The following is a 15309-nucleotide window of genomic DNA, read 5'->3' on the forward strand; positions in this document are numbered from 1 at the left end:
ACCAGAAGTGTTTTGGATTTCAGATTTTTTCAAATTTTGGAATATTTGCATTTTAATTACTGATTGAGCATCGCTAATCCAAAAAACCAAAATCTGAAATGCTCCAATGAGAATTTCCTTTGAGAGTCATGTTGGCACTCAAAAAGTTTTGGACTTTTTGAGTATTTCAGACTGCAGATTTTCAGATTATGCACAGCCTGTACTGATAAGCTGCTCAATTAACCAGTTACATATTTCAATCTGAACTTATAATACAATTTTAGCTCACACAGGATTTAATGTGTCAGTGATATGTAAATGCTATTTTAAACTGTACTATCTTTATAAAGAATTTCAGCTGGTTGTATGACAGAAAACACTGATCTTTTTGTCTCTGAAAATCTAAGATATCAGTATATCCTATCCAAATTTACAAAAAACCTTTGTGAAACTTTGTTGAAAAAGCGGTGAGTACACCTACATGTTTCCATCCATTGTTGCAATGACTCGAACTTGACCATTGCTTATTCATCTAAAATAGAAAATATACCTGGCAAGATGTTATCAGTATCAACTCTACCACCTTTATCATGTGGTTATAAACTACACGGCTCAAGGTTATCAACATAACCAAAATTCTGACTACAAAATGAAAGCATTAACCAAGATATATAGGCAATATAAATAGAAACAGAAACAAATGATTCAAATTGCACTGTCAAAATGATAATACAACATGGAGAAATAAAAACAATTCAGGTTGCTTCTAAATTATTTAACCTTTATATTCTGACTATACCTCCTTAGTAGAATATACTCTTAGGAGAAAAATAACTGGAGAAATACTGAACCATACTTGGTAGGATTGTTATTGGTAATCACATTAGTGTAGTAACTTTGAAACTATTTTGTGTGTATTACAGAATAATTTGTTTCTGGAACCTTTTTGTGTTTGAAAGGAAGTGTTCAGACACCAGTGAGATATATCAAAAGGGCAGAAAATAGTGCCAAATTCATAAAATATCTAGAGATTAATAAAATACGTGAAAAACATTAAACATTCCTGAGAGAAATTAAAGGAGATGAATATAAATCTGTTTATGGATTGGAAGATTTAGTATATTCAGGAATGTCCATTCTAAATTAATCTAGAGATCCAAAACACAACCAGCAAGTTGTGTATGTGTTGAAAGAGAGGGAAGTAGTGACAAACTGATTCTAAAATTAATATGGAAACACAAAGGACCTGGAATAGCTATGGCAATACTGACGAAGAACAAGGTTGGAGATCTTCACTATGAGATACTGAACTTATAAAGCTACAATATTTAAGGCAGTGTGATACTGGCTTGAAGATAAACAGACTAATAGAACATAATTGAGAATGTAAAAATAAATCCAAAACTATATAGTCACTTTATTTATGATACAAGTCCCACTACAATTCAGCGGGGAAAAATCTTCTTTTTAACAAGTGGTACTAGGTTAACTGGACATCCTATTTGGGGTGGGGTAGGGGAGGAAGGAATCTGGAACCTATTTCATACTGTATACAAGATTCTAGACAGATTACAAACCAAAATGTGAAAGCTACACCAAGGTTTTCCCTTATATTTTCTTCAAGCTTCTAAAAGAAAATATGAGAAAACCTTCATGACCTACAGTAGGCAAAGATTTTTTTAATCAGACACAAAAAGGACTCAACATAAGAGATTGATAAATGGAACTTCATGAAAATTAAGAATTTCATCAAAAAACCTCAAAAAGTCAAAAAGATCTGTGTACACAAAGATAAAAATCAAAAAACCAAAAAAGAGGAAAAGACAGGTCGTTAAGTGGTGAGAAGGTACTTGTAGAACATATATTCTATAAAGAACTCCACAGAATTGACAAAGAGTTCCCATATATGAGTAAAATAACCGAAATATTTTTTAATGGGTAAACACTTAGGTATTAAACAAAAGAGAGTATCTAAATCTGATAAGCCATATTAAAAGGTGCTCAATATCATTACTCATCAGGAAAATGCAAACTAAACCCATAATAAGGTACCATTTCACTCATCAGAATGACTATAATTAAGAGGACTGCCAAAGCCAAGCACTGACAAGGATGTATTGATAGAAGAAACTGGAATTATCATACATTGCCAATGGGAGTGAAAACTGGTACAAGCACTTTGGAAAACAATGTGGATACATATCACAGACATATGTTGAGAGAAAGATGTCAGGCATAAGAAAGTATGATTCCACTCACATGAAGCCCCCAAATAGGCAAAACTAATCAATAGTGATAGAGATAGAAGAGTTTTGAAGGATGGGGAGGGATACAGATTGGACAGGAACAGAGGTGAGCCTGCTTGGGGGTTGGAAATAGTCTATGCATTGATCTAGTTCCTGGATACAAGATTGTATACATATGTAAAGATCCACTGAACAGTTAAAATATACAAATCTTAATGTGTGAAAAGTATATATCATTAAAATGTGGGGAGACTACTACCAGCCAAATCTGTGACAATGGGAGCATCAAAAAGAATTGCAATGGATTATAAAACATTGAATTAAAAAAACCCTATGCAAATAAAATAAAATGGCAGGAGAAGGGATTTATCTTTATAGAACACCACTAAATGTAGATGAAATGGCAGAATTAGAAAATTATCATTTGCAATGGCTAATGTAATAACTAATTCAGGCAAGAATCATCAGTGGATGCATAATCAGTTGGTAAATGTTATGGGGGAAGAGGATATTCAAGTGTCTCAAAGTATCATCCCTCATTTCACCTATTAATTAAAAGAAAAAAGGGCATTTTTATAATAGAGACATGACAGACACCACCTTAACCATGTGATTTAACTTTGTAAATTCAATAACAGGACAAATTGGTTTTGCATGCCTCCAGAGGTAATGCAAAGCAAAGGACACAACATCATATGTGCCATATTCTTCATTAAAATGTCTAATCTGGCTGGGCGTGGTGGCCCATGCCTGTAATCCCAACACTTTGGGAGGCTGAGGCAGGCAGATCACGTGAGGCCAGGAGTTCAAGACCAGCCTGGCCAACATGGCGAAACCCTGTCTCTAATAAAAGTATAAAAATTAGCCAGGCGTGGTGGCACACACCTGTAATCCCAGCTACTTGGGAGGCTGAGGCATGAGAATCCTTGAACCCGGGAGGCAGAGGCTACAGTGAGCCAAAATTGTGCCACTGCACTCCAGCCTGGGCAACAGAGTGAGACCCTGTCTCAAAATAAAATAAAATAAAATAAAATAGTCTTCTAATCTGAATCTATTAACGAGGAAACAATCAGACAAATCCAAATTGTGAGACGTCTACAAAATAATTAGACTCCTCAAAAATGTTAATGCCATGAAAAAACAAAGAGAAACTGTTTGAGATAAACTTTTCCAAATAAAATGACAACTAAATGCAATGTACGATCCTTAATCAGATTCTGGATCCAAAATAAAAGCATCAAAGAATTTATGGGAATAAACTATGAAAATGAGAATATGGGCTGTATTAAGGTATTACTGTGTAATTATTAGTGTTAAATTTCTCAAGTATGATAACAGTATTGTGATTATGTAGAATGTCTTGCTTTTAGGCAATATATACTGAAGTATTTAGGGGTGAGACAGCATCATATCTGCAGCTCATTTTCAAACGGATTAGAAAAATGTCTGTGTCGGTGTTTGTATAAGAGAGACAGCAAATGTGTCAAAATATTAAAACTGGTAAATGAAACTGAATCTAGAGCATTTCTGTAAGTTTCAATTTGTTCAAAATAAAAAGCCGGAGAAAAAACAGTAAAGAAAAATGCACTTTTGTTGTACTGCCTTTTTAGTACAAGATTTACAGTGAAACTAGATATAGCCCAAGTGAAGATACAGAACAGCTGTTGGCTCTACCATCACACCTGGGAACAACTGCATAATTTAGGTAAGGATCTGCCATAGGCAGAGTCTTTGCTGGAACCAAACAACTTCTAACCATATAACTAAGAATCTGAAAAAGGTACAAACACAAAAATGAGTATTTGTTGTGACAGCCACCCCTCCCCCAACCTGGGACACACACAGACATACACACACATGAATCTGGCAGATAAAGAGGAGTGGGGGAGAGTCAGAACTCTGTGAGATCACAATCTCACACAGCATTTGGTTTTGGGGCCTTGGCACAGCTGAATCTGGAGATGGATTAAAATTAACTAAAAAGCTGAAAACTAACCCCTTCCCAGTTTAAAGAATGGTAAGATCAAAGGAATCATCCCCTGAGTTAAGCACCTGGAAAGTTGGAGACTGAGACAAAGAAAAAAGAGATCACTGTAATTCATTTGAAACCGGAAGTAAACTAAAACAAATTAAAACTATACTACTGCCCTGCTTGGCAGGGCTTCATGTGGGATCCAAATTCTCAGTCTCTCTTCCTAGGTGCTTGACATAAAACATGTTCCCTTTTTAGGGAAATTGAAGCAAAAATGATTATCTAGTTCAACCTTCATCATTCTTTTACAGAAATTGTCTTCATAAAATAAAAAGCTATGAGACATGCAAAGTAGCAGGAAAATATGACCCATTATCAAGAGAAAAAAAACAGTCAATGGAGTTAAATTCCAAGATAATGTAGGTGTTGGCATTAGAAAACAGACTTTAAAATAACTACAATAATTAGATTTTAAAATGTATAGAAAAATATTAGTGAGATGAAGAGGCAGGAAATTTCAACAGAAAAATGGAGGCTCTATGGAATAAATGGAAATTCTAAGAAGGAACGAAGGAAGAAAGGGAAAGAGAGGAAGGGAGGGAAGGAGGGAAGAAAGGAAGGCAAGAAGGGAAGAAGAGAGGGAGGGAGGGAGGGATGGAAATTTACCAGATAGTGATAATAGCAGACTGCATGCATCAGAACAAAGCACCGCCAACTCCTATACATGGCAAGAGAAAATACCCAAAGGGAGGAATAGAGAGAAAAAAAAATGGGAAAAAAAGGAACAGTGTCAAAAATCTGTGAGATAGTATTTTTTAAAAGTTGAACATACATGTAATTAGAATCCCCAAAGAAGAAGAGAGGAAGAATGGGGAAAATAAAGTATTTAAAAAGAAGATCTTGGCTAGAAATTTTCCAAAACTGATTAAAAATAAAAACCAACCCAGAAAACAAAAGTGTTCAATGAACAAAGCACGTCTAGGTTTACCACCATCAAACCAATAAAAACCAAATATATAATGAAAATCTCTGAACAAGAGAAAAGACACATTACATTCAGAGGAACAATAATAAGAATTATAGCTGACTTCTTATAAACCGGTGGAAGCCAGAAGATAATGGAATAGCATCTTTAAAGTGCTGAAAGGGAAAGCTATCAACCTATAATTCTTATTAAGCAAACATATACTTCAAAAAATGAAGGCAAGATAACATTTTTAGACAGACAAAAACTAAGGGACTTATTGGCAGATCTTTATCACAATGCTAAATAAAATTCTTAAAACTAAAGAGAAATTATGTCAGATGGAAATCCAGATCTGCAGGAAGAAATTAAGAACACCATTGAGATGCAAACTGAAATGCTCAGTTGTGAAGGATGACCGGGAGTTAATTAGGCACACGTCAAGATGAGGGGCGCAGAGGCATATACAAAGCATAGGAAGCAGCATGTGCAAAGGCCCTGAGGAAGGAAAAGGAATAGTCCTTTCTGGAAACAGAAGAAAGAAGGGCCAATAGGGCTGAAGCAAAGCAATCAAAAATAGCCTGAAGAGTGACGTGAGACAAAATCAGAAATCCAGCTGGGCAAGGTCATAACAGATGTTGTAGGCTACTTTTCTATTGTAGACTGCTTTTCAAATTTACATCAGCAGATATGCTGCTAAGATTAACACGCTCTGTTTTTATTGAACTTTTGAAGTTACTGTAGGTTTAATAAGTTCACAAATCCACAGACACACCAGTGAATAGCCTTCATAAAATTATACATCTTGTACTTACACTGTTTCCCAAATTCATGTAAAACATAATTTAAATCATGTCACTCTACTAGTCATTATCCTCTAGTGGCATTCCATCCACTCCAAATAGACCCTATAATGACCTACAGAAATCTGCTCCCACTCTTACCTCCAATTATTAACTGTCTGACCTTATCCGCTATCACTTTCTGCTCCTCCTTGCTACTGCCCAATATTCTCCTGCTTTAAGGTAGAAGATTATCCCACTTCATTCACATGATTGTTCACAAGGATAGGAGTCTTTGTTTTACTTGCACATCTCAAGCATCAAAAAGTACCTGGAAAGAAGGGACTTTCTTTCTTACCAACCTTACCAAAATCTTACCAACACTGGAAAGAAGGGAAGAAAGAATGAAAGAAAAACGAAGTAAGAGGTCCACAAATTGGCAAGAAAAGGTCTCTGCACCTTTCATTTGTAAAAGATAAATTATAGTGATGTCTTCTTTGAAATGCTACTCCCCTAAGAATTTCGTGTTTGGAGAGATTAATGGGGAATCAGGAAACTTGTAATCCTCTCTCTGCAAAAAGATCCACAATATTGATCTGGGCAATGATTTCTTGGATAAGACTGCAAAAGCACAGACAAGGAAAGCAAAAATAGCCAAATAGGATAGCATCAAACTAAAATGCTTCTGCACAACAAAGGAAATAATTAACAGAGTGTACAGTCAACCCGAGGATTGGGAGAAAATATCTGCAAACCACACCTCTGATAAGGGGCCAATATTCAAAATATATAAGGTACTCAAATAACTCAACAGCAACAAAACAACTCAATTTTTAAAATGGGCAAAGAATCTGAAGTCACTTCTCAAAAGGAAAGATACAAATGGCCAACAGATATATGAAAAAAAAAATGCTCAGCTTCTCAAACCATAGGGGAAATTCAAATTAAAACCACAGTGAGAAACCTACACCTGTTAAAAAGGCTATTTTCAAAAAAGACAAATGATAAGTGTTGGAGAGGATGTGGAGAAGAGGGAACTCTTGCACACTGTTGGTAGGAATGTAAATTTATACAGTCATTTTAGAAAACTATGTAAGTTTCCTCAAAAACACTAAAAATAGAATAGCAATCCCACTTCAGAGTATATATACAAAGGAACTGAAATCAGTACATCAGAGATATCTGCACTCCCATGTTCATTTCAGCATTATTCACAATAGCCAAGATACGGAAGCAACCCTAAGTGTCCATAAAGAGATTAATAAGGAAAATTTGCTATACATACACAACGGAATATGACACAGCCTTAAAAAAAGAAGGAAATTATGTCATTTGAGACACTATGAATGGAACTGACAGAGATACTATGCTAAGTGAAATAAACCAAGCACAGGAAGGCAAATACTGTATGATCTCAATTATATGTGGAATCTAAGAGTCAATCTCACAGAAACAGAGAACAGAAAGGTAGTTACCAGAGGCTCAGGGGAGAGATGGGTAATGTGCAGATGTTGATCCACAGATATAAAGTTTCAGTTGGGCAGGAGGAATAAGTTTTAATGATCTATTGTTCCACTTGGTGACTACAGTTAATGTATTGCATATTTCAAAATTGCTAAGAGATTTTTAGCATTCTCACCACAAAAAATGCTAAGTTGGTGAGGGAATAGATATGTTAACTTGCTTGATTGACTCTTTCTACAATGTATACATAAATCAAAACATCACATTGTACCCCACTAATATCTACAATTATTATTTGTAAGTTAAAACAAATAATTTTTTAAAAATACAAATAAATAAAATCATCTCCCTGCTGGGTAACCTTGAGCCAATCACTTAATGTTTAAGTGCTTCCATTTTTATGATATTGGGATGTTCACTACATACCTACCATATAAGAATAAGAATTAATGAGATTGTTTTCAAAGTGCTCTAAGAATTCTTTTCCAAATCTTATATAAATGGCATAACTATTTCAATAATTAGGAACATGTATGTTTATAGTTTAGTCTCAGTTCAGTGGAAAAATATTTAAGAAATATGGGTCAGAAATATGTTGTAGGTCATAAAAATGGTTTAATTAGATATGAACCTCAAGGCAATCCTTTCATTCACTTTAAATTACTTTTGGAGGCAATCCGTTAATTTACTTTGAAGTACTTTCGGGGGCAATCCTTTCATTTACTTTGAATTACTTTTTTAAAATGTATTTATTTTTAAAAAACACAAAGTAAGGAATTTCCTCTTCATATGTGTACATCTTTATATATGTGAACATCTTTTACATAAAACAGCATCAATCATGCTTCATAATAATTTTTTTAATCTTATCATGAAAAAGCTAAACAATCCTATTTCACAAAAAAAGAATTTCTAACAATCAAAAAATTGGAGAAAAATACTGTATTCAGGTTTTTCTTAATACACATTCATGTGCTTTTCTATCAGCATGCCAAAACCCTGCACCATCAACACATGTTGCATGCATCTTGTAAAAGAAAACATTTTAAAGGCAAAACAAAATTGCTAGCTTTCATCTTTGCAAAAATTCTCAATTGTGACTGAATGAAATCTACTAAAGAAGCTTGATCAATGAAAACATCTGCATAGTTTTTATTATAGAATGTATAACCTCAACATTACTGATCATTATTATAAACCCTTTTATTGCATTTCACAAGTTTTGGATTTGAAGGTTTTAAATGTGTTTTAAATAATTTATTTAATAATCTATTAAGCTATTCATGCTACACATTTTATAAATAATTTGTTCAGGCAAAAATTTTCCCTTATAAAACCATATGAGGAAAAAGAAAATTTTAAAAAAGTAAACCTATGCTATCTTCACATGTAGTGCACAGCAAACTATATAATGGAAATAGAACTTAAACGCAAGTAACAATTGAGAACTATTCTTTGCAACATAAACCAATCACTCATGTGATCAAAGTAACTCTCCTAAGAATGTAAGGTACCGGTTAGTAACCCACTGGCATTTCCAGTGAGCAATGCTCTACAAAAGCTCACTAAATACATAAATAGGTACTACCAGAGTAAATATTTCTGTCCATAGAAAAAGTATATACTTAAAAATCAGAAAAAAATAGGGTCTGAAGATCTCATTACCTAAAACGAAAATATGTTGAGTTCTCACCAATATTTTACCCAAAACTGCAGTTTATGCTCTCAATTTTAATGCCATTACCTGTATTTTCACAAGTAATTTTACATGTAAGTAAAATTATCTACTTGACTATTTCAGTAAAACTGAAATTCTAATTCTAATGATATTCGGTTTACCTTTTCCTAAAAAAGTGATGTCTAAGCATGCTTTTCAGCTACACCAAGTAGCTGAAAAGTATCAAAAAGACAATTCATCAGCCTGAAAAGCCAGTTGAATAGTCTGAATTCCATTGTTAAAATTTAAGAAAACTTTGTAAGGAATGATGTTCATGCCACATTGAGTATCAAACTTATAAGAAAACTTAAGACCAAGAATTAAAAACCATAGCATACACTGAGGGTAGCACGATAGACCTTTGCACTTTACAAACAGTGGTCTTCCTGGTGGTCTACGTTCCAAAATTTTGAATAACCTCTTTCCTCTGACACCTTATTGTTAACACACAATGCTTCTTTCTTCCATTATTAAATGGTTATTTCCCTGTTTCTTAGGTCATTCCCTCAGAATCTGTGGCTCAAAGTGCTTCATGGTCCACACTATCACAATGTGCAGGATCCACAGTCAGGAAAAGCCAAATCTTTTTTTTTTTTTAAACACATACTATACCAATTAACTGATGTCATGTTGCAACCACTTGTCAAATACTCTAGCTTTACATTTCTGTGATTCTAAATACTAAGAACATATTAGCTAAGTATCCATTAGTAACTCGCTGACTAAAAAGAAGTCCAGCATTGACTCTGCATTATGTTTGGAGATGATTACTGTTATAGCACATGTTAAAACATGTGCATATTCAAATACAGCAGGCACTGAGTGTATAAAATGCATGGAAGGACAAAGTCACTTCACACAAAGCAAGCTGACCTTTATTCTTTTCTCCCTCATACAAAATTTATCATGAAAGAAATCTAGACAGATGTATTAGAAATTCATTTACAACTATGATTAATCTAGAAACGTTGACATTCTGAATTTATAGTAGAATTTAAACTAAGTTAATTAGTCAATAACAGTAATAACACAAGCTAACAATTACATAGCAGCTACCAAGTGCCAAACACTGTTCTAGGCATTTACACATATGAATTCACTTAGTCTCTGCAATAATCCTATGAGGTGGGTAACATCATTATGCCCATTTACAAAGAGGAAACTAAGGCAAAGAGAGATTAAATGACTTGCTCAGGTCACAGAGCCACACAGCAGTCAGGATTTGAACCCAGGCAACCTGGATCCAGAGTCTATATTTTTTACAATACTGTTGTCTTTAGAAAGCCCTTGAACACTCAAATATTTTGCAAAAAGTACTTAAAAGAGTATCAAATGTTAATACATTAAAATAAGAATATGCTGTGTAGTTTCTGCAACAAAAAGTTATCCCTACAAAAGAAAGTTGTATCAATTACCACCTACTTCCATTATAACTAAATTGTTAGCTTTCACAGTTTTAAAATTATACAAACAATTGATACTTGAGGGCAGGCGTGGTGGCTTATACCTGTAATCCCAACACTTTGGGAGACCAAGGCAGGAGGATTGCTTGAGGCCAGGAATTCAAGACCAGCCTGGGCAACATACAAAGATTCCATCTCTATAAAAAATTTAAAAAACTAGCTGAGTGTGGTGATAAGCGTCTGTAGTCCCAGCTACTCTGGAAGCTGATTCTGAGGCAGGAGGGTCACCTGACCCCAAGAGTTTGAGGCTGCAGTGAGCAATGATCTACCACTGCACTCCAGACTGGGCAACAAAAAAAGACACTGCCTCAAAAAAAAAAACAAAAAACAAAAACAACAACAACAACAACAACAGAATTGATACAGTTGATACAGACCCATTATTTCATCAAATTACTAAGCCTTATATCACATAAGAAGTACAATGGTCATGAAAAGTTAACTCAAATGAATGCTAGTGTTTAAATTTTGAATCAAAATAATAAGATCAAACATTTAAAGAATGCCATTATAGATTAAATTTAAAGAAGAAAACTGCATTTCCAGGAGTAATTCTGAGAATAGTTTTTGATTACCTACCTCTCCATGATTGAAAAAGAAGCACAACACTGTAACCAGGCCTCCTAATCGGCTGCCACTGGAAAAGAAGAAAACATAAATAACAAAAATCCAGGTCAATCCTAAGAAAAACCTTAAAACACATAATATCATAACCTCTGGTATTATATAAGATTTTATAGTCACACTAGAACTCTCCTATGCTTATTTACAAAATAGTTTATTTCCTCCAAAGGATCATTAGTCAAAATAATCTTTTCTCATTTTTTAAAAATCATTTGCTACCTTCAAAATGTATAGACTCAGAAAAGCACGCAAACTGAAAGGGAATAGAAAATTCTTAGTAGTCATATTACTGTACATCACGCAACCTGATATTTCTTTTTATTTTCTTTAGTATCTCATATTTATTTATGTCCTTCAACATTTCTCAAACTGCTTTCCTTGGGACAGATGACATACATTAGGAAAAAGGGTGAGAAAGACATGCAAGGAAAGGGATCCATGGTCATAAGGATGGAAAACCCCACACTGCCTACCTGCTCCTAGAAATTCACAAGGCACTTCCACACATTAAAGATTTAATTTTATATTTCCCAAATCCCATCCCCAAGCTACTTTTCTGCAGAATACACTTGAGGAATACCAATTTATAAAGTTTTATGTTTCATTTGTTTTCAAAAACTGGAATAGAACACAAATATCAAAGTATGACAATTAGGCTTATAACTCTAGGTAAGAAATTACAATGGTATAATCTGGTAGTTCTAACAATTAACCTTCATTTGCTCAGATGAGAGTGAAATATGTTGCCTATTGTCCCCCAAGTCTGGGTAGGGGACATAAGGCTATGTTTAGGTTTATTTCATCATGTTCTGCATTTTTACTCTTGAGGTCTTCTCACTCATTTTAGCTCATGCTGCTTTCTCATTATTCTACCCAAATATCCTTCCTTCTTTTTCTCTATCTACCTTCCTTTTATTTCTCTATCTATAAGTATACCACAGAGAGGTCAGAGAGGAAACAAAGAACCAGATGGTATAGGCATCAAAGGCCTTGTATTTACTCTTGTGATGTATCAATGAGGAAAAGAGGAAGAGATGCAATGGCCAGCAGGGATAATCCATGTAGGGAGTATCCAGAAGGAGACAGGTAGGGCTGGGACCCCAGCACAGGTGGCCTGTTTGCCTTGGCAAAAGAGGAGGAAGACTGCATATTAGTGGTAAGTACTTTGTGGAGCTTCCATGTTCCCCACAGAGCAGAAGACGCAGCCACTCGCTGCTAGAGTGAAACGATGGCAGCATTAAACGTTTGAGGAAAGACAGAAATGTCTGAAACACCACTCACATTTCAGGAGAGTGGTAACTGGGGAAAACACAGTGCTGCTGAGATATCTTAGGGGAACAACTGAGGCTGCAGAACACAAATCTACAGGGTCAGTAATCATAAGACTGTGTGATTTTTGCCTACCGATTATCAGCCTAGACAGCACAAATGAAATATAAAGGGGCAAAGAAACTGAAGCCAGAAAGTGTCTGAAGTGATGGATCACTGAAATGAGAGCATCAGATAGAGGAGCTTAGAAAGCAGTACAGGCCAGGAAGTGGACGCCAGGGTTCTCTCCTGAAAGGTGCACCACATCTTCTTCAAAAGAGAAGCACACAGGCTAGGCCCAGGCTTCATCACAAGTGATTAGACATTAGAAAGGTTAAGATAGAGTTAACGGTTTAAAAAACAAATAAATACATTTTAGTGTTTTGAACTTACTCTAACAAGACAAAAAATATAGAAGTTTATAGGGGAAAAAAAGTGATTTTCTCACTACCCTCTCCCAATCCTATTCACCTAAGAACATTTTAGTATGTGTCTGTTCTTCCAAATCTCTCTCTCTAACCACACAAACATATATTTTCTATGTGATCATATTAACATCTCTCTGAAATTTGTTCCTTTTCTAATTATTCTAGCATAAAGATTATTCCTAATCAATATATGTAAACTTAAAGGGATTATTTTTATAGATGGCAAATACTGTATAGTACAAATATATTTATTTAGTCCATTCCATATTACTGGGCATATAAATATTTTTCAGTTTCTTGCTATAATAAAAAATGGTTAAACATCCTCGTACATGTAAATGCTGGCGCATTTGTTTTGGCAGGAGGGACCTAACTGTGAGACACGTGAGTCAAAGGATGTGAGCTGTGCCCGGAAGCACTGCAGCAGTCCACACTCTTGTCACAGAGTATGCAGGAGGTCGTTTCTCCACCCCTCGTGCAGACTCATGTGCTTTTCAAATTTTCTCCTTAGATAGGTGAAAACCCTTTTCTCACTGCCTACTTGTATGCAGTAGCATTTTAGTGTTTTGTTTTGACAACATGCATTTTCTCTTCCGTGAACTGCTTATTCATATTCTTGTCTATTTTTCTATTTGACTGTTCCCTACTTAAAAATTAAGGTTATCAAACCTCTGACTGTCAAATGTGAAAATAACATTTAAAAGCTGTCCAAAAAAACAACCCCTTTAAGCCTTGAGAGAGATGTGACTGTGATCTGAGTCACATATGGTTACAACTTCCGTTCTCAGATTATAGATTAACTTGCTTTCTTATTTTTCTTGTTCAGTACAATGACTAGAGAATTAAACAGTGTCAGGCACAAAACCTTCCTGCCTTTTTTTTTTTTTTTTTCCAGAGACTGGGTCTCACTCTGTCACCCAAGCTAGGGTAGAGTGGCACAATCATGGCTCACTGCAGCCTCGAACTCATGGGATCCAGCAATCCTCCTGCCTCAGCCTCCAGAGTAGCTGAAACTACAGGTGTGACCCTGCCTTTGTAGTTAATAACCCCTGTTAAAGATTAATTTTCCCTGTGTTGTTTTACTTTGCTTAGATCAGACTATAGAAAACCCATCATTATTATACTCTCTGTAAAAAAAAAAAATGTTAACTGTACCCTTCCCCCAAAAGAAATAACACCTAAACCAATCAAACTGCTGTGACTATGTGCCAACCTGTATGAATAATGTTGTATTCCTGCTAAAAATGTCTCTGCCTCTGCCTATATAAATGAAACCTAAATTTCCTTACTTCCAAAGTCTGATTTCATTCCTTTGGAGTTCGTGTTCCTGAGTGGTCTACCCTCACACTTTGTGCTTGAATAAACACTCTTTAGATTCTGATCCTTTTGATTATTTTAAGTTAACACATATGTGTGACAAAGTATTCTGATCTAATTTGCGGCGTATTCTATCAGAAAGAATTTTTAAACTTTTATGTATTTAAATATGTTGATATTTTCCTTTATTTCTTCTGCACTTCCTGTCTTGTCTCTGAAGGTCTTCCACACCTTAAAACTATAGTCTCCTAAAATTTCTTCTAATATTATAAATTGCATTTTCCACTTAGCTCTTTCTCCCTAATTTTGTTCTCTTTGAAATAGCCAATTATATTAAAATCATTTATCAAGTAAACATCCCTTTTACCAGTGAAATGAAATTCAGCCTTTATCTTAATTTCTTACAATGCTAGACTCTGTTCTATTTCATTCAACTGACTTAATTCTGTATTTTTTTTTTGTATCACACTATTTTTATTACTGTAGCATTATGGTAATTTTAACACATGATTTTAAAAAGCTACCCACCCCCAACTACTCTTATTTTTAAGATTTTTTAGGTAATTCTTACCAACTTATTCTTACATATAACATCTGAACCAGTCTCCCAACCCTGCCCCCCCACCCAAGAAAAAATTGTCAGACTTCTGATCAGAATGACATTAAATTTATATATAATTTGGGTTGGGAAGGGCTGTCATTTATATGATGGTCATTCAGTTGCACAGTATATCTCTTTCCATTTACTCAATTCTAACTGTATTCCTTTAAATAAAAATGTTTGGGGTCAGGCACAGTGGCTCATGCCTGTAATCTCAGCACTTTGGGAGGCCAAGGCAAGTGGATCACTTGAGGCCAGGAGTTCGACACCAGCCTGCCCAACATGATGAAACACTATCTCTACGAAAATACAAAAAAAAAAAAAAATTAGCCGTGTGGTGGCGCACAACTGTAGTCCCAGCTACTCAGGAGGCTGAGAGTCAAGATTCGTTTGAACCAGGAAGGTGGAGGCTACAATAAGCTGAGATTGCGCCGTGGCACTCCA

The 15309-nt window shown here is 35.0% G+C and overlaps 1 protein-coding gene across 4 annotated transcripts in view; it reads right to left on the minus strand.

Moving 5' to 3' along the window:
• The window catches only part of DPY19L1 (dpy-19 like C-mannosyltransferase 1), a 108364-nt gene that overhangs the window by 49791 nt on the left and 43264 nt on the right, over positions 1-15309 (minus strand). For all 4 annotated transcript variants that reach the window (XM_063815297.1, XM_063815296.1, XM_016957263.4 and 1 more), the window contains exon 7: positions 11167-11224. In XM_063815297.1, the coding sequence (XP_063671367.1) occupies positions 11167-11224 (58 nt within the window). The remainder of the gene's footprint in view (positions 1-11166; positions 11225-15309) is intronic.

This window comes from Pan troglodytes, chromosome 6, assembly GCF_028858775.2.
Source record: "Pan troglodytes isolate AG18354 chromosome 6, NHGRI_mPanTro3-v2.0_pri, whole genome shotgun sequence".
NCBI lineage: Eukaryota > Metazoa > Chordata > Mammalia > Primates > Hominidae > Pan > Pan troglodytes.